The 21266-nt window shown below is 40.7% G+C and overlaps 1 protein-coding gene across 3 annotated transcripts in view; it reads left to right on the top strand.

The window, feature by feature from the left end:
• The first annotated feature begins 668 nt into the window (after nucleotides 1-668).
• LOC143934032 (ras-interacting protein 1-like) overlaps nucleotides 669-21266 on the top strand; it is an 89961-nt gene continuing 69363 nt past the window's right edge. For 2 of the 3 annotated variants that reach the window (XM_077457278.1, XM_077457277.1), the window contains exons 1-2: nucleotides 669-961; nucleotides 19003-19379. In XM_077457278.1, the coding sequence (XP_077313404.1) occupies nucleotides 802-961; nucleotides 19003-19379 (537 nt within the window). In that variant the 5' untranslated portion in view covers nucleotides 669-801. The remainder of the gene's footprint in view (nucleotides 962-19002; nucleotides 19380-21266) is intronic. The other variant, XM_077457279.1, reaches the window with a different exon arrangement.

Below are 21266 nucleotides of genomic sequence, written 5' to 3'. Positions count from 1 at the left end.
GACAATAGATTAAAATGTATCTAATGTCAAACCTTTTTTTAGGTTTTAACTAGAATGTGTTTATTACTGTCGATGTCCCTCTAAAGAATATCCACCCTTCCGATTTGTCCCAGTTACCACCAGTTAATAAACAGCACATTCAAACATCAGAGTATAAATGCCATGGGCATTAAATAGGTGTAAAGTGGTGGTAGTAGTATAATGGTGTTAATATTTTTTTGCTGGTATTAGAAAATAGCTAATTTGGTTTTTATTTTGTCGATCAATGTATTTTGAAATCTATGATCAACATAAGAACATAATAATCCATATTTTATACTTTGCATGTATACGTATATTTACACTTTTATGGTCATTACCAGGTCCACCTCTTCAGACACAGGCAGCCGCAGCAGTGAGCCCGTTGAGCTACGCCAACCAACTAAGAACAAAAACAATCGGCACAAACGCTTGTCTAACCTCTTCCATCGCAGCACAATACTTGTGACTGGCAGCATCAGTGCCGGCAGTTCGGCTGGGCGTTGGGCTAGTGAGAAGAAGTTGTCAGAAATCATTGACTCAGTACCAGAAGACTTGGTGGAGCTTTCTAGCCAGAAGAATCTACCTGGCATTCTTAAGATATTTGGTGATGATATTTCGTCTGGTACCAACTACAAGAGTGTTCTGGCCACTCCACGGTCCACAGCACGGGAGCTGGTAAAGGAAGCTCTGGAGAGATATGCTGTAGCGGATGCAGATACAGAAGCATTTGTCCTTTGTGATGTAGTGGGACGTTTTGTGGGTCACGATGGAGAATGGAAGATGGAGTATCTACGCATAGTGGGGGACAATGAACGGCCTCTGGTCTTACAAGAAATGTGGAAGCCTAAAGCTGGTTTCTCTCGGCGGTTTGAAATTAGACGCAAACAAGAAGTGGAGAAGATGACTGCAGCAGAAGATAATGAGACCGCAGGTGGGCATGGTGTGTAAAACCAAATTAATGTACTATTATTTATGCTGATTTTATTATTTGTATGATTATTGTTCATATACACCATGTAGGGAGATTTACTAAAACTGGTGCAGAATCTGTTGCAGCTGTGCATAGTAATAAATAAGCTTCTAGGTTTGGCCCCTCATTCACACTGAAGGCAGGTTTGAAACTCACATTTCAGTATGAGTTTTGGGGCGACTTAAGACATCTGTGCGGGTTCATGCACAGATCTCTATTGAAGTCGCCCCAAGCCTACTGCTTTCGCTGTACACTGTGAGATTCTCACATGTGCATTAAAACCTGCAACAAGCTTTAACCTGGAATCCTCCCTTTTTTGCTGTATCTCTGGCAGAATACATATTGGGGCAACTAGGGAAGGGCTGGCTCAACCTCCTCTAGTTAAAGTGGTTGTAAACGATCACCTTGTAAAACAATCCATTCCATTTAAAATAGAAATGAAAGGCAAAACATTTGTGTATAGATTAAAAAAAACAATATAAATAAATTTTTTCTATTTTATTTTTATTTTTATAAGTAATCACATTCCCTCTGTACTAATGCACGGTTGCCAACCAGTGGTTCGTAGACCATTGACAAATCAACAACATTGTGTCGGATGTATACCGCCCAATGTTGTTTCCAGTGTTGTTCTCAGCCAATACTGACAGTGTGCATTGATACCCGATGCCTCCTCTGCAGTTCTGGTTACTGTGAACTCAGAGGGAGGCACTGGGAGTAGTGCAAAGAGTGGGAGATACAAGGTTGACCACTGTTCTAGTTCATAAGAGCTGGGTGGAGGAGAAGAAGCAGCAGCACACTGATCTTTCCAGGGAATGGCTGTGCAGGGGGGGGTGTTAGGACAAGTAAGATCTTTAAAGGAGAGTACACTGAGTTCCTAGCATAGCTAGAGAACTGACCACAGTGTGGTCTCCTACTTAGTGTGGTCAGTTTCTAATAGGAAAGCAGAGGGACTGGCAAGAACACCAGGGATTTCACACAAAGGAAGCAATAGAAAGGTAACAATACTTTTTAATACAAGTACATGGTACAGCATTCACATATCAGGAATATGAAATGTTGGGTTTACATATTCTTTAACTGATTTTATCTGTAACAAGGAAAGCTATGCTGTGCCTGTGTTTTGATCTTTTTCTTGTGTACTGTTTTTTTTTTTTTTAAATGGTAGAAATTGATTAATACAACTTTATCAAAAGGAGACATTTTTACAAAATTTGCCTAAATATTTTTTTTTTCCATACATGATCTGAATATAGTTTATTACTGGACAATGCTAGATAATCATTTGTTAAGGACGTTTTCGCCCTGACCTTTTTGCGTTCTTCTTTTTCTATAGGTAGAAATAATTGAATCTATGTTCTTTGTTACATCCTTGTATCATGGAACATATACACTCTTGGGTTGTAAATTGTGCCATCCTACAGTGGTGTGAAAAAGTGTTTGCCCCCTTCCTCATTTCCTGTTCCTTTGCATGTTTGTCACACTTAAGTGTTTCGGAACATCAAACCAATTTAAACAATAGTCAAGGACAACACAAGTAAACACAAAATGCAATTTGTAAATTAAGGTGTTTATTATTAAAGGTGAAAAAAAATCCAAACCATCATGGCCCTGTGTGAAAAAGTGATTGCCCCCTAAACCTAATAACTGGTTGGGCCACCCTTAGCAGCAACAACTGCAACCAAGCGTTTGCGATAACGTGCAATGAGGCTTTTACAGCGTCCTGGAGGAATTTTGGCCCACTCATCTTTGCAGAATTGTCCTAATTCAGTTACATTAGAGGGTTTTCGAGCATGAACGGCCTTTTTAAGGTCATACCACAACATCTCAATAGGATTCAGGTCAGGACTTTGGCTAGGCCACTCCAAAGTCTTCATTTTGTTTTTCTTCAGCCATTCGGTGGTGGACTTGCTGGTGTGTTTAGGATCATTGTCCTGCTGCAGAACCCAAGTTCGTTTCAGCTTGAGTACACGAACAGATGGTCGGACATTCTCCTTCAGGATCTCTTGGTAGACAGCAGAATTCAGAGTTCCTTTTATCACGGCAAGTCTTCCAGGTCCTGAAGCAGCAAAACAGCCCCAGACCATCACACTACCACCACCATATTTTACTGTTGGTATAATGTTCTTTTTATGAAATGCAGTGTTCCTTCTACGCCAGATATACTTGGACACACACCTTCCAAAGAGTTCCACTTTTGTCTCATCGGTCCACAGAATGTTGTCCCAAAAGTCTTGGGGATCATCAAGATGTGTTGTGGAGAAATTGAGACGAGCTTTGATGTTCTTTTTGCTCAGCAGTGGTTTTCTCCTTGGAACTCTGCCATGCAGGCCATTTTTGCCCAGTCTTTTCCTGATGGTGGAGGCATGAACGCTGACCTTAACTGAGGCAAGTGAGGCCTGCAGTTCCTTGGACGTTGTTGTGGGGTCTTTTGTGACCTCTTGGATGAGTCGTCGCTGCGCTCTTGGGGTAATTTTGGGCGGCCGGCCACTCCTGGGAAGGTTCACCACTGTTCCATGTCTTCGCCATTTGTGGATAATGGCTCTCACTGTGGTTCGCTGGATTCCCAAAGCTTTGGAAATGGCTTTATAACCCTTTCCAGACTGATAGATCTCAATTACTTTCTTTCTCAATTGTTCCTGAATTTCTTTGGGTCTCGGCATGATGTGTAGCTTTTAAGGATCTTCTGGTGGACTTTACTGTGTCAAGCAGCTCCTATTTAAGTGATGCCTTGATTGTGAACAGGTGTGGCAATAATCAGGCCTGGGTGTGGCTAGAGAAATTGAACTCAGGTGTGGACAACCACAGTTATAGTATGTTTTAACAAGGGGGGCAATCACTTTTTCACACAGGGCCATGATGGTTTGGATTTTTTTTCACCTTTAATAATAAACACCTTCATTTACAAATTGCATTTTGTGTTTACTTGTGTTGTCCTTGACTATTGTTTAAATTGGTTTGATGTTCCGAAACACTTAAGTGTGACAAACATGCAAAGGAACAGGAAATGAGGAAGGGGCAAACACTTTTTCACACCACTGTATATTATGACATGTTAGCATTGCTGAAAATGAGAAGACAATTTTGTAAAAAAATGTAACACGTAGAAAATAATAACCATGCAACATATCAAATAGTAAGATTGTTAAGAAGCCAGTTTCTGCATTGAATGCCACCCAAGACTTTATTGTCAGTTTCCTGAAATCTGTACTGCTGTTAGGTGAAACAATGTCTGTTCAAAGGAGAAATTCCCTTTATCAGTTATAACTTTTTTTTTTTACAAACAGAAGGCAGTGGTACATGAGTCCATTGGGAATAAGTAAAGGTTGCACAAGGTAATGATATAAGGAAAGAGCAACATTTGCAGACAGCAACACACAACTATGAGGATATGTGTACTATGGTCTATCTTTATGGGTGGGAGTCTAGGAGTTATGCCCTGTGATAACACTATAGCGGAGCCAATTGAGGTTACTAAAATGGTGTCAATAAATTCAGCGGGCCCTCTTTCAATTAAGATCTGGCACCGTTCCATTACATACTTTCCACCTGTAAAAAAAAAATATATATATGGATGAAGGTTTTTTTGGCCACACTTCTTATGTGGGTCTCAGGAGTTCACCCACTTTTGGTCTCCTGTGAGCCAGAATCAGCCAACACCAAGCTAAAGCTCACTGTCGGGCTTTAGCTTGCTGTTGGCTGATTCACAGAACCTCTTTCAGGCTCTGGAAGAATCCCAAACATAGTATCTAACGAACAGCTGGCTCCGCTAACAACTTTGCCCTCTCCCTCCCCTGTCCGGCCCTCCCGTGAGCACTGGAGGGGCAGAGAACCGTAACTTACAGTCACTGCTCTGCACTCTGAAAAGACTGCGAGATAAGCAAAAGGCTTTTTCATGGTAAGAAAAGTTTTCGGTCGACTAAAAATGCACCACCTATAGTTTGTTACAGTAATTGCTTTAGCACATTAATATTAAACAATATCATGAAATAATGTGTAAATAAACAACAAATAAACATGACAAAGAAGATAAAAATCGTGGTTTTCACATCCAATAGTGTCTATGGATTTTCCCTATTGGAAATCATGAAAGATTTATCCAGCCAATAGACAAGATGTTGCCAAATTAATATATGTTAAATAAAGTCCCAAAATTTGTGACAGAGTTGGAAAGAAAAGGAAGCTCCAAGGATAGCCAAGGTGACACCAAAAAACACCCTTTCAAAAGGCTTACCAGAAAACCGGCGACCTACTTATTAAGATGGTCAGTATGCAGTCAGCTAGATCCTAAAGATGTACTTCATGGCAAAGGATAAGCATATAGTACCAGCCGAGGTCACTGTATTTATGTAAGGAGGCTCCTCAAAATACCAGATCAATGGAGAGCTCAGATAGACTATGTAAAATAAAATAGCCCCACATAGTGAAATAATGTAAAAGTTTAATAATTTGCACTTACAAGGCAGCATGTAATAAACAGCATGTCGCAAGAGAACGCCATCAAAAAGGTCTTCCTCCAGGTGTCGCGATGTCGTAAATTCTGACGAAAAGCGTAGGGAGGAGCCACGCATACACACATGCTACCATGCGTGCACGGTCAACTGCCAGCTATTTTTGTTAGTGGAGGAAGCCCTTTTAATATATCTTGTCTATTGGCTGGAAAAAATATTTCACGATTTCTAATGGAGAAAATCTATGGACACTATTGGATGTGAGAATCATGATTTTCATATTTTTTATCTTGTTTTTTTGTTGTTTATTTACACATTATTTCATGATATTGTTTAATATTAATACACTGCACTTTTTTGGTGATACTTGTTCTATTGCCTGTTATCAAGGGTATGTGTTCAGCAGCTTTTTTTATTTTAACCATAAGCGCAGAGTTTTCTTTCTGTTTTTCACTACAGTAATTGATTTACATGATAAATTCTGGTTGTTATTTTTAATAATAGCCAAACTCAGGAACAAAAACTTAGGCAGGCCATATATAGTGAGAATTTCTTTCCTGCAACCACAAGAAATGTGCCTGATTCCCCATCAGCACAGACAGTGCTGACAGAGGAATCCCTTCTGACGAGCCATTGTCTTCTCCTGGCAGGGGCGGATAGGAGAAGACAGTGATTATTGCTAAGGATGAGCTCAGGCGTGTTCGCATGGACCACGTGCAGAGCCCGCCAGGAAGTCAGCGCTGTGCTAATCACAGGCAATGAGACATTGCCCCGATGTGCGGCTGCAGAGATCGGGCAATGTCTCACTGCCTGTGATTAGCACAGCGCTGCGCCGACTTCCTGGCGGGCTCTGCACGTGGTCCATGCGAACACGCCTGAGCTCATCCCTAATTATTGCTAGCGGCTATAGCAGCCATTAACGATAACCTCTTCTTATACGCAAGTTAATTGATCGACCAACTCGGTACATTCAGCCTGCCCAAACACGGTTGGAATCTTGGCCTGTTCAGATTCAAAGTATCTATGGTCAGCTTTAATATACTTCAGCTGACCAGTCCTTGGGTGTGGTGGCTGCATTATTTCAGCATAATAAATAAAAGATGACCATGGTAAGCACCTCTGTCAGTGGTAAATGGTTTGTCTCAACCTCCTAACTGCTTCCTCTGCCGGGCAGCTTGTTCTGTTGAAAAACGACAGACCTGCTGACTAGATCACCAGGTGAAAATAAAAGAAAGAAAGCCTTAAAAAAGAAAATTATGTAGCCATCAGATCAAAGAATTGGTAAGCTATGATATAATAAATGTTTGTTTTTTGAGTTTAATACAACTATAAGGGATGAGTTGTCAATAAGGAACAATTTTATAAGCTGAACAAGTTAACTGCTGCTCTGTTAAAATTATATGGACTCCCCTAATTAAAATTCTAAATAAATATCATTCCATCATTACAAATATTCCTTAGCATTCCGTTTTTTTAAAAGTAGTAAACACTGCTTGGGCAGTTGTACCTACAGGTAAGCTTATAATTAATTGTACCTGTAGGTACAAGAAATATCTCCTTAACGTGCACGGTTTAGGAGATATTCATTGTTTCTGCACCCAGGGATGTTACCGGTGCATGTGCTCTGAAGGGATGGCATACTATGCAAGAGTTTACTACTGTTTTAAACAGATGCACAGAACATTTTCACAGTTTTGTATTTTTTCTCAGCATTGACTTTCTTTTTTGCCTGTTTGCATTCTTAACCACTTAAGGGCCAGAAAGATTTGCCCTCTTACACTGCGCCACTTTAACTGACAATTGCGCAGTCGTGCAACACTACCCATAGAAAATTGATGTCCATTTTTGCCACAAATAGAGCTTTCTTTTGGTGGTATTTTTATTTTTTGCACTATAAACAAAAAATGAGTGACAATTATGAAAAAAAAAAATATATATATTTTTTTACCTTTTGGTATAATAAATATCTCCCCCCCCCCCCCCCCAAAAAAAAGTAAAAAAAACTAATTTCTTGATCAGTTTAGGCCAATATGTATTCTTCTACGTATTTTTGGTAAAAAAATTGCAATAAGTGTATATTGATTGGTTTGCACAAAAGTTATAGCGTCTACAAACTATGGGATCAATTTATGGCATCTTTATTATTTTTTTTTTACTAGTGATGGCGGTGATCTGCGGTTTTTAGCAGGACTGCGATGTTCTGGAAGACAGATCGGACACTTTTGACACTTTTTGTGACCATTGACATTTATACAGCGATCAGAGCTAAAAATTGCCACTGATTGCTGTATAAATGTTACTGGCATCGAAGGAGTTAACACTAGGGGGCAATCAAGGGGTTAAGTGTTCCCTAGGGAGGTGTTTCTAACTTTATGGGGGCTGGGCTGACTGGCGGAGGAGAGAGATCGCTGTTCCTAATCACTAGGAACAAACAGTCTCTCTCTCCTCCCCTGACAGAATGGGGATCTCTTTGTTTACACTGAAAGATCCCCATTCTGCCTGTTTCTGGAGCGATCACGAGTGGCCGGTGGCCATCGAGTTGGCTGGACCAGCTGGTCTGAACTGAACTGTGGATACAAGGCAGGATGGATCCATGCTTTCATATTATCTTCTGAACCTACCATGTGAATGTTGCAGCTGAAATGAAGACTCATCAGACCAGGCAACATTTTTCCGATCTTCTGTTGTCCCATTTTGGTGAGCCTGTGCAAATTGTAGCCTCACTTTCCTGTTCTTAGCTGACAGGAGTGTCATCTGGTGTGGTCTTCTGCTGTAGTAACCCATCTGCTTCAAGGTTTGATGTGTTGTACATTCAGAGATGGTATTCTGCATACCTTGGTTGTAACGAATGGCTATTTGAGTTACTGTTGCCATTTTTATCATCTCAAACTAGTTTGCCCATTCTCCCCTGACCACACCAACAAGGCATTTTCATTCACACATCTACTGCTCACTGGATATTTTCAGTTTTTTAGACAATTCTCTGTAAACCCTAGAGATGGTTGTGCGTAAAAAAGATCCCAGTAGGTCAGCAGTTTTTTTAACCACTTGCCGACCAGCCACTGTATATATACAGCGGCAGATCAGCTCAATTGCGCAAACCGCTGTACCCGTGCGGCGGTCTGTGCATATGACACTGTGTGGGCACATGCCTGCTGCATGCCGCAGGAGCTTGCCTGTGAGTCCTGCAGACTCAATGTCCACCAGCGACCCGCGGGCTCTGTCTACTGGAGACCCAGTACACAGAGGCAGAACGGGGATCTGCCTATGATAATAAATTGGATCCCTGTTCTGACAGGAGACATCATGGAGATCTGCTGTTCCCAGTAATTGGGAACAGCGGTCTCTGAGGTGTTCCAGTGAGCCCAGCTCCCATACAATTAGAACAAACCCATAGAACACCGTTAACCCCTTGATTGCCCCCTTGTGTTAACCCTTTTTCCTGCCAGTGTCATTTATAGATTGATCAGTGCATTTTTTTAGCACTGAACAAGAAGTGCTCAAATACCACCAAAGGAAAGCTTTATTTGTGGGGAAAAAAAGGACATCAATTTTGTTTGGGTACAGTGTCGCACGAGTGCGCAATTGTCAGTTAAAGCAATGCGGTGCCATATCGCAAACAATGGCCCGGTCATTAAGGGGGTAAATCCTTCTGGGGCTGAAGTGGTTAAATACTCAGGCCAGTCCGTCTGGCACCAACAACCATGCCACGTTCAAAGTCACTTAAATCCTCATTCTTCCCCATTCTGATGCTCGTTTTGATCGTCAGCAAGTCATCTTCACCATGACTATATTCCTAAATGCAGTGAGTTCCTGCCAATTGTTTGGCTGATTATCAGTTTGTGATACAAAGCAATTAAACAGGTGTTCCTTATAAAGTGCCCCCCCCCCCCCAATCCATTCTTGTCTTGACAATATCAGAGTACAGAAATGGCCTCCTTGCACAAATGGTTAATTAACAAGCTTATACTTTTCTTGTCCCTCTGAAAGGACAATCTTTCTCCCCGTTGGAACCAGTTTGTACAAAGCATGCTGGAAACAGCATCATCAGTGAAGTCCATTCTGTTCATACTGGGAACAGTATGTGTCCCCTTAACCAACTTGCACCAAAGCTTATGAGGGATTATTTGTGAAGGGCGTGGATCCCTTTACTTACTGGCCCAGATGGTGAATAGTTCTGCATGTGCTCTACAAAGAGGCTCACTGCTCCAATACTGGGTAATAAAATGAAGTGTTAAGTCCTGTAACATCCTCTGCTTTATAAGATATATGCAAATATAATTCTGAAGGGATGAATAGATTATTTTTTAGTATAACTGATTTTGCTACAAAATTACTAATTTCTCAATTTGCTAAATTCCCCCATGGGAACTGTACATTGTTGCTTAATTGAAATTTGTTTGAAAAAAGATCTACTTTTTTTTTTTTTTTTTTATTATATTTTCTCAATTTTTTGTGTATTTTATCATTATATGTTTGGTGTCGCTTTGAATTTTACATTTTTTTTTCTATGAAAAGCAAAAAAGAAAATAATGAGGCTACTGAATGTTTTTTCCTAGAAGAATGGGACTAGGATAGCTGAAAGGACCTTCTGTATTTTTCAGAGTCAATAAGGCTGGATTCACACCTACTGTTTGTGTTTTGAACTTTGTGTTTTCCTGTGAAATTAATGGAGAAGCATCAAAATGCATGTCAATGCATTGCCGTGGGGTTTCAATGCATGTTACAATGTGTTGAATGTCAGAAGATGTCATAATACACATCAACACACAGGGGCGTACGTGGGACTGCAAAAGACCCGGGACACCCTAAGGAGAGAAATGGTAGACGTGGCCAACGTGGGTTATTAGTGGGAGAGGCTTAGGGGATATAGTTAAATAAAACCTGAGCCTATTCTGCTCTGAGTGAAAACGAAGTAATGCACACAATACAGGTGTCAGCGGTATGTAAGGCACAGCCTAGCACTCGAGACTAAATAATGCACACGGCTCACTAGTAAGTAATGCACAGAACCTAGAGCTCAGGAGTAAGTAACTCACAGTGCTCAAGAGTAAGTAATGCACAGATTGCAGGGGTCAAGACTAAGACCCCATACACACTATTAGATTAATCAGGGAGGCGGCACAGAGACCTTAGGTAACCCAGGAGGAGCTGCAGAGTTCCACAGCAGAGACTGGAGTATCTGTACATAGGAGGAAAATAAGCCGTATGCTCCATAGAGTTGGGCTTTATGGCGGAGTGGCCAGAAGAAAGCCACTACTTTCAGCAAAAAACAAAATGGCACGTTTGAGTTTGCAAAAAGGCATGTGAGAGACTCCCAAAATGTATGGAGAAAGGTGTTCTGGTCTGATGAGACTAAAATTTTACTTTTTGGCCATCAAAGAAAACGCTATGTCTGGCGCAAACCCAACACATCACATCACCCAAAGAACACCATCCATGGGGATGTTTTTCAGCAGTCGGAACTGGGAAACTGGTCAAAGTTGAGGGAAAGATGGATGGTGCCAAATACAGAGATATTCTTGAGCAAAACCTGTACCACTCTGTGTGTGATTTGAGGCTAGGATGGAGGTTCACCTTCCAGCTGGACATTGTCCCCAAACCCACTGCAAAAGCAACAGTTGAGCAGTTTAAGGGTAAACATGTAAATGTGTTAGAACGGCCTAGTCAAAGCCCAGACCTCAATCCAATAGAAAAACTGTGCTCAGACTTAAAGATTGCTGTTCACAAGCGCAAACCATCCAACTTGAAGGAGCTGGAGCAGTTTTTCAAGGAGGAATGGGCAAAAATCCCAGTGGTAAGATGTGGCAAGCTCATAGAGACTTATCCAAAGCCACTTGGAGCTGTGATAGCTGCAAAATGTGGCTCTACAAAGTATTGACTTTAGGGGGAGGGGGGGGGGATAGTTATGCACATTGACTTTTTCTGTTATTTTGTCCTATTTGTTGTTTGCTTAACATTAAAAAAAAAACATCTTCAAAGTTGTGGCCATGTTCTGTAAATTAAATGAATCAACAAAACACGAAAAATGCCAGGGGGGGGGGGATACTTTTGCAAAGCACTGTATGAACCCCAGTACAAAGGATACAGTGGTGTGAAAAAGTGTTTGCCCCCTTCCTCATTTCCTGTTCCTTTGCATGTTTGTCACACTTAAGTGTTTGGGAACATCAAACCAATTTAAACAATAGTCAAGGACAACACAAGTAAACACAAAATGCAATTTGTAAATGAAGGTGTTTATTATTAAAGGTGAAAAAAAATCCAAACCATCATGGCCCTGTGTGAAAAAGTGATTGCCCCCTTGTTAAAACATACTATAACTGTGGTTGTCCACACCTGAGTTCAATTTCTCTAGCCACACCCAGGCCTGATTATTGCCACACCTGTTCACAATCAAGGCATCACTTAAATAGGAGCTGCTTGACACAGTAAGGTCCACCAGAAGATCCTTAAAAGCTACACATCATGCCGAGACCCAAAGAAATTCAGGAACAATTGAGAAAGAAAGTAATTGAGATCTATCAGTCTGGAAAGGGTTATAAAGCCATTTCCAAAGCTCTGGGAATCCAGCGAACCACAGTGAGAGCCATTATCCACAAATGGCGAAGACATGGAACAGTGGTGAACCTTCCCAGGAGTGGCCGGCCGCCCAAAATTACCCCAAGAGCGCAGCGACGACTCATCCAAGAGGTCACAAAAGACCCCACAACAACGTCCAAGGAACTGCAGGCCTCACTTGCCTCAGTTAAGGTCAGCCTTCATGCTTCCACCATCAGGAAAAGACTGGGCAAAAATGGCCTGCATGGCAGAGTTCCAAGGAGAAAACCACTGCTGAGCAAAAAGAACATCAAAGCTCGTCTCAATTTCTCCACAACACATCTTGATGATCCCCAAGACTTTTGGGACAACATTCTGTGGACCGATGAGACAAAAGTGGAACTCTTTGGAAGGTGTGTGTCCAAGTATATCTGGCGTAGAAGGAACACTGCATTTCATAAAAAGAACATTATACCAACAGTAAAATATGGTGGTGGTAGTGTGATGGTCTGGGGCTGTTTTACTGCTTCAGGACCTGGAAGACTTGCCGTGATAAAAGGAACTATGAATTCTGCTGTCTACCAAGAGATCCTGAAGGAGAATGTCCGACCCATCTGTTCGTGTACTCAAGCTGAAACGAACTTGGGTTCTGCAGCAGGACAATGATCCTAAACACACCAGCAAGTCCACCACCGAATGGCTGAAGAAAAACAAAATGAAGACTTTGGAGTGGCCTAGCCAAAGTCCTGACCTGAATCCTATTGAGATGTTGTGGTATGACCTTAAAAAGGCCATTCATGCTCGAAAACCCTCTAATGTAACTGAATTAGGACAATTCTGCAAAGATGAGTGGGCCAAAATTCCTCCAGGACGCTGTAAAAGCCTCATTGCACGTTATCGCAAACGCTTGGTTGCAGTTGTTGCTGCTAAGGGTGGCCTAACCAGTTATTAGGTTTAGGGGGCAATCACTTTTTCACACAGGGCCATGATGGTTTGGATTTTTTTTCACCTTTAATAATAAACACCTTCATTTACAAATTGCATTTTGTGTTTACTTGTGTTGTCCTTGACTATTGTTTAAATTGGTTTGATGTTCCGAAACACTTAAGTGTGACAAACATGCAAAGGAACAGGAAATGAGGAAGGGGGCAAACACTTTTTCACACCAATGTATATGTATATATATATATAAAACTATTTCATTACAAAAGGTTTTCTGAGCTCAAAAAGCTATCTTTGTCTGAGACTTCCTTAAAGAAGAACAAATTCTTTAAAAGCAGCTGTTGAGACAATTAGGACTTTGCTTAGGGCTATGTAGGGGGAGAGAGAGAGATTTTACCGAAATTGCATTATTCTTGTGTAAATTTGAGGGAGATAAAATCTATTAACTAAACTCCTTTCAAGGATAAGTTCACATTTGTGAACATGTTAAATGCTCCACCCGTTTTTAGGGTGGACCATGTAACATGTTCCCACTGCTGCAGCCTCTTCCCGATCTTCTGCCCCTAGTGACAGCAAGCTGGGGATCTGCCTGCTTGGCCGTGTCATTCATTTACAGAGTTCTGTAAATGGGAAAATTACAACTACCGTCAGCCTTGGATGACGGCTTGTACTTTACAGTTAACTACCAGAAATGTAGGTGAGTGCTCTATGTAGTTCATTGATGGGTCCTGACATTGTGTTACTGCCTGCCCATATGGGGTATGAGCAGACCGCTTACATAGGCAGTCTGCAGAAACGCTGCATTTCATTGTGTGCAATACTTTCCAAGTTCCTATTAAAAATATAGTAAATGCAAAAAGATGTGCAGTTACTATTTTTTTAGAAGGTAAATGATGCATTAATAAACAGAAGTTGCAAATATATGTGAAAGCTAAACTTCTGCTCAAAGGCCCTCTATGAAATGTGATCCTTAACTCCAGTCAAATAGAGCTACTATCTTGGAACATACAGTATATAGCAATTAATTAAAAGAAGGTAGATATGTCCTGGTGGTAGGCTATTCCTTCTTAGGCTTGGTTTACTCTGACTACAGTAATGAAATTGTGTGGATTCAGCTGAACTCGCACAATTTCAGTTTCTCATGTCCGTCCCGATTTCGGGGGCGATTTCAGAGACATAATTGTGGGTTTCTGCACAGATGTCAATGGAAATCGCACCCTGAAATCACCAAAAGTAATACAGAAACTACGTTTGGGTATCGGGACAGCACCGCAAATGCTGGGTCGCACTGATTCAGAGGCTGCCATTGCTGCCGATTTTGGCAATATAACAAACTGTAGACATATAGCCATAGAATAGTTATGTAATTTGTAGATAACTTATAGTTGCCAACATTGAGAAATTTAGAAAACTTATAGGGGTCAATGGGAGCAAAATCTCAAATCACTGGCGTCAGTTAAAGTGAAATCTGTGTTAAGGGGAGCAAAATTAACTTGAAATCGCTGGTGTCAGAGTGCCTTAGCACGTGGCCCCTACAGCCAATTTGCAAGTGCCAAGTGTTGAGGATCTTTTTGGGACAGCCTGCAGGGCACAGACACAGCAGGACAGTGTCCAAAATCCCAGGACTGTCTCGTAGGAACCAGGACACTCAGCAACTATGAACAGCATATAGTGAACCCAGTAGCTACAGTATTTGTAGATTATAGCAGTGATTATGGGAGGTGTCATTGCAGGAACATAGGAAGAGAATACACGTCATTCTTCTACGTGTTTGTAATTATCAAACTCCATTATACATTTTTGTCTGATGTCTTAGTCATAGCAAACTTTTACAGCTGAAATGCTTCAAACTTGCATCCCCTTCTTTATTGTAATGTATGGGAAGCAGGCTCTATAGAAATTAGTTACTCAGGAAATTACTCAGTAAAGTTATGTCTCTGGAATTCCTGCTTAATTCCTGATGTGCATAGGAGAATCCGCCAGGCAGCAGACAGTAAAAGCCATGCCCATGATCTCAGATTGTACTTTACTTATGTCACTTCTTTTAATAAAAATGACAAATCATTTAAATAAAGCACATGGCAAAAAAAAAAAAAAAAAGGACTGTCCTTCAACCTTGGCTTCTTTTTTTGGACCACGACGTACCTAGATTTCCTACTGTTGCTTCAAAAGTAAAAGGATGGCCTAATTATACTCATGTCATTTTAGATATTTTGTCAGTTTTCAAATATAAAGTTTTAAAACTAGAGCGGTATACTGTGTTAGCTAGAAATGAGAAGAAGACAAAGAAGGCAAAATTGTCAAGTGATACCTTTTATAGGCTAACTAAAAATATTACAAATACAGTACAACCTTTTTAGGATTCCTTTATTTAGAATATTAAATATTGAGTGACAGAAAAAAATAAAAGTAGGGGGTGATAATTGTTCTAGGAGGGGAAATTTGGGGAGGTATGATAAGAGTGGTGATTTGGGGGGGATATGTGTTTAGAGCGGAGATGGGGGAAGCGGATTTGTGCTAGGATAAGGGATTTGGAGGGGTTGTGCTAGAACGTTAATATGGGGGGGGGGGGCATTTGTGCTAGGAGGGAAATTTGTATTTGGGGGTATTGTGCTGATAGGGATGATTGGGGGGCATTTGTACTTGGAGGGAATTTTAGAGGTGGGGGATTTGTGCAATGATGGGGGACTGGGAGAGGGTAATTTGTGCTGGGAGGGGGGATTTGTTCTTGGCGGGGATATTTGAGGGGTAGAGGATTTGTGCTAGGAAAGGGGGAATTTCTTTTTTGGGGGGGAGGGAATTGTGCTGGGAGCATATGTGAAATGAAAGGCTTTGAGCTAAGCATGCAGATTAGTATTAAATTTTTTGGGGGCAGGGGATTTTTTCTGACACATAATGCCCATACATCTTGGGGGGGGGGGGGGGTGCAGTTTGGCATGCTTGTCCTGGGCTCTAGATGACCTTTTCCCAGCACTGCTTGTAAACGCAGCTCTCCAGCTCAGGCTTTACACTTTAGGGCCTTGGTCTGTCTCCCACAGATCAGACTCTTGGCACCTCCGTACGTACAGCAAGTAGCCTCGTGTTACACTGGCTCCCACCGCTCTCTCCTAGGTGAAGCGCTACTGACTCCCATGCCCAGACCTCCTGTCTGCAAAGTGGAGTCATCTCCAACTGGGAGCCTAGAGCCTTGTTCTGGTGATTACTTAAAGTCCAGAACACAGCGGACTCATTAGTGAACTGGCTGTTTATTAGACCTGGATCGTGGCAAGGTACCGCCCTGCTACAAGGCATATTAATAATGCAGCATTTTTATACTAGTGTGGTTCAAGAGAGCTACCCTTAAAATGAGATCATCTACAGGCACATGTTTGAGATCGGATGGTATATATATATGATATATATGATATCCTAATATGGTCAACTATAGGCTTATGCTGTGTACACACGACCGGACTTTTCAACAGACTAGGTCTGACGGTCTTCCCAATGGACTTTCGGTGGAGGTCTGACGGACTTTCTGAATGAACGGACTTGGCCACACACGACCGGCTAAGTCAGTTCAAAAGTCTGTTAGTTTTGAACGTGATGACGTAAATGGGACTAAACAAGGAAGTTCAAAAGCCAGTAGCCAATAGCGTCATATTTGGTCCGTTGGACTAGCACACAGACGAACGGTTTGCGTGTTAGAAAGCCGAGTCCATCAGACAGATTTGAAACATGTTTTATTTCTGGGTCCGTCAGACTTTTGGGGAAAAAAAAGTCAGTTGGAGCCCACACACAATCGAATTGTCTGACAGATTCCGGTCCGCCGGACCTAGACTGCCGGAAAGTCAGATCGTGTGTACACGGCATTAGAGCATTTTTGTAACTTTTTCCTTGTGACTCTTTAATCCCTTAAAATAAACCTAATAAAAATAGCTCTCCCTTTATCCTTGTTTATTCAAAAAGTCATATTCAAGTATTTACACACATCAAGCAGAAGTGAGCTGTAAAACAAGCCTTTAAAACAAGCCTTTACTGACCTTTGCACCTTTGCATCATTGCAATTTATTCTCAAATCAGTTTCTCGGCAGCCCTGAACACCCTGCTCTTCCATCACAGCAGTGACTTAAGCCACATACCCAAGGGCCGAATTTCGGGAGACAATGGCCAGTTAAGAGGAAAACGGCCGACGTTCCACCCATGTGTATGTCAGTCTGACCAACAGAAGCCGGCCATGCATGCTGGAAAACCAGCAGCTGACCAAATTTAGATCAGCGCTCTTAACCAATGGCAGAGAGTACTGATCGGAGTGTTCTAGTGGGAGGGCCACTCGCTGTTAGAACAGCTTAGTGGGGGGAGGTCCCTGCACTAAACTTGCATGGTTAGTACAGTGGCTCGGACCGGAGCTGACAGTTTTATTTCTTGCAACTTGCTGGGTTGCATGAAAAAAAAAAACTGTTCATGTGTACCAGGCTTTGGAATCCTTCCTGCTATTTAATGTATAGACAGATTACTTACATGCTTTGTGTTTACCTTAGATGGCTGAAAGGCTGCTGGGAGAAAGGGGCAGGGTGAGCTAAGCATATACCCTGTGTTTACCTTAGATCAGGGTTTCTCAACCAGGGTTTCTCTGAAGAATGAGCAATTTCTGCCTCTCAGATAAGTTCCCACTGACATCATTGATCCTTTTGGCTATCTGTAAGGGAGTAATTCTTCCCAATGCCCACAAATGTAAGGAGCATTCTTCAATTGACCATTATATCAATGTATCATGAGTTGTAGATATAGAAACTTTTAGCAGGGGTTCCCTGAGACCAGGTAGTTATTTCAAGGGTTCCTCTGTGTTGAAAAGGTGGAGAAAGTCTACCTTAGATGGCTGAAAGGCTATTGGGAGAGAGAAGCAAAGCAGGATGAACTTGAATATAATCGATTTCAGTAGGTTACCTTCAAATTGAAAGACTGATTGCTCCACAATGTTAAAGGCTGCACAGGTTAACTTTATTTACTGCTGTTTAATATCCAAAGCCTTCCTACAAGTTCAATTTAAACTTCCCTTACAAGTAATTTCCACGATTCCATGACATTGCTCATGCCTAGCTATTGGCTGCTCAGCTCAAGAACCAAATCACTGAACGAAGCTACAGATTTCCCCATACTAGAACAACAAACATTTTGTGGTGGCTGTGGCAAGGGAAGGAGCAGCGATAGAGTGCTGGAGGGGTGAATATCAGTAGGTCAGTGGAGGGTGTAGATTTACAATATGTACACAAACACTGTCTCTTTAATGTAACCCATGCAAACTTTTTGTTATGTGATAAATGTCTTTGGTAATCAAAGATTGTATACATGTTCTATAGTAAAAGAAAAAAAAAAAAAAAAGATACAGAACATCAGTTAAAAAAATGAATTTTATGAAAATCACCTAAAGTAAAACTGATTCTAAACTAGTATAGTTTTCCTTTAAGCCACAGCATGACTGATAAATATTAATTGTACTGTATATCTAAAAACAATACAGTATGTACTATAAATATACACACATATCAATATACACACTAGTGAAAATCTTTATTTCATTTGATGGGAGATAAATATCCTCAAGTATTATTGCTTTCTTCTGAAGAAGAATACTCTGTTCCAGCAAAATGTGCCAGAAAATCTCTATTCAGAATGAAAAAGTAATCTCTATACATCACCTTATGAAATGGAAGTCTGTACAGCTTTCATAGAATATTGATGTATTCATGATGTAACAGAAGACCTGATCTCTCCTGATATAATAAACAGTGCAAATGCATATGTAAGATTGATGATTTTAATCTATCTGAAATAAAAATTTTACTTTTTTTTTTTTTTTAAGAACTAAAGGACTTTTTGTCTATGGCTTATTTGTATACCGATGATACCACTAAAGTCCAATTTTCATGATATGAAATAGCTTTTCAATGTAATTGCTAATTACATAAAAACCTAAAACTTGCTAGAACTAGCAGTCCTATCTTTTAGTTAGGAAGAGGACTAAGGATGGGCTGGGTATGTTTTTAATGAACGTTATCATCATATTACCAATATTCAAATTACTGTCATTTCTACTCCCAGGAATCAATGCTCAAGCACGTAGACTACAGAAGAGTCGTTCCCGGGCAGCTTCTGGTGGAAATGCTCCACTAAGAGAGAGAGAAGAGAGCATCTCCCTGCGTCGCAGCATAAGTGACATCAACTTAAACAGCAAGAAGCGAAGGGAGCGGAAGAGCATAAAGAGCATGGTAACCAGTGACACGGATGCTGGGCAAGATGGAGATCCAAATCAAAATGACGGAACGCAGAATTCAGCTGAAAGGAATAGCAGTATTCATGGTACAGATGACCCTACAGACCAACCTGATTTGGACTTTGAACGTTTTACTCAATATTTGATTCAGCCCCCATCAGAGCACCCATACTTTCTTCTACTGCAAGGCTACAATAAAGATGTGGTGAGAACTTATTTTTTCTTTTCTACAAGTCGACCAGGTTACAGCCTATTATTTTCAGTGGCACTCATTTAGATCAGTGCCACTTAGTCACAGAAACCTTGAAAAGGTACCTACACTATTTTGATGCAACTTTGGCTGCGACTTAGTGCCAGAGAGTGTAAAGTCATATCAAAGTTGTGCTCCAAAGTCGTACTGGAAATTGTGCAACTTTGGAGTCACCCAAGTGAGAATGGACAGCCTTTCTCAACCAGGGTTCCTCCCGAGGTTGCTAGGTGGTCTTTGACCAAGGAGCATTTTTTGCTTCAAAGATAAGCTCCTATTGACACCAATATTCTTTTTGACTATCTGTAAGAGGGGGAAATAATCCCACTGACCACAAATCTAAGGAGCAGCCCACTCACTAATATACAGTGAGGTATAGATACAGTAATTATTGGCTGGGGTTCCCTGAGACCAGAAACTTATTTCAAGGGTTCCTCCATGTTTAAAAGATTGAGAAAAGCTTAGTTAAGGTGTCACTAAACACAAATGATAAAAAAAAAATATCAATACATGGTGTATTACATGCTGTTCATACTCAGTCATGAGATTCTGCTGTTGCCGATCTCCCCCATCTGTCCAACTCACAATTCAGCTAGGGATTTTGCAGCACAGCGTCGGCAGCTCTGCGCGTGGTAGTTTCTATGTTGAACATTTCCTCCTTATCATATCTGAGCAGCCCATGTGAGTATAGAGTCACATGTAGGCATATACACACCAGGCCACTCCCTCCCACCTCCTTCATGCCCACTAACCAGCTAAACACAATAGGGTTGGGAGATTACATGTAGATTGATGGAGGCTTCATCTCCCTCTTATTCTAACACACAGACTGGAGGGACGTGACACAGGCTTTGACCGTCAGAAGTCCGCCCACACCATGTTATTGCCAAAAAAATAAAAAAAAGATTTGATCTCAAACATATATTTGTATATCATTATAAAACAGTTTATTGATAGTAAATCTTTATTTTTACTCTGTATTCCAAAGGCTGTTTTTTTTATTTTGGACATGTGACCAACAGCAGAGGACTAGAAGCTCCTCTTGCTTATGTTCCCCTGCAGACTGGGAAAGAGCTGGGTCATGTGACAGCTGTGTATCTATTAGGAAAAGGTACTTCCAGTAGATGTTTTTTTTTTTTTTTTTTTAATTAAAATAATTACGGTGCCATCATCTATATACAGAAATAGAAGGGAAAATGTAAATTAAACAGTGTGTGTTTCATATCACTTTCAGGTAACCATTATAATAAGTAAGTACATTCTTCACTGGATAATTATACTGGTGCAGTGGTTAGGAAATATTTGTATGTATATTTTAGGAACCTCTTACTTGAACAATCTCCTTCAGGACATCAACACGAAAGGCTTGATATGTTGTTAGATTCTTTTTTTTTTTTTTTTGGAGAAGATTTTTTTCAATTAAATATTCCCAATATACACTTTACCTATACTCAGTCCTTATGAAGAAAACATAGCTTTTATTTCATCTATTAAAATGGAAGTATAAAATGTTAATAACAAAAGTCCACCATGCTCTTAAAGTGACTAAATACAAATATTCCGTGATATATCTATCTGTGCTGCTACCTAATATTAAAATGTAAACAATAAGGTGAAACAAATCACCATTGTAATAATCCACAGTAGCGCTATTGCGGAGTATTATTAGTGTGATATTGATCATTTTCTTTGCCTTTTTGATTAAATGTAAAATGTTACTTCACAGTCACCTGTACTCATTAAAACTTATATTTTTCTATACCTTTCTAAAGGTTTTAGAACTGTACAAGGTAACCACATGTGTATCAGGTTCCTTCTCACAAAATATCTCATATCTTATTTTAA

The sequence above is a fragment of the Lithobates pipiens genome, unplaced genomic scaffold (genome assembly GCF_037356315.1).
Source record: "Lithobates pipiens isolate NorthernLeopardFrog02 unplaced genomic scaffold, aLitPip1_a1.2 Scaffold_27, whole genome shotgun sequence".
In the NCBI taxonomy this organism is placed as follows: domain Eukaryota; kingdom Metazoa; phylum Chordata; class Amphibia; order Anura; family Ranidae; genus Lithobates; species Lithobates pipiens.
This window is presented reverse-complemented; position numbering and strand designations above follow the sequence as displayed.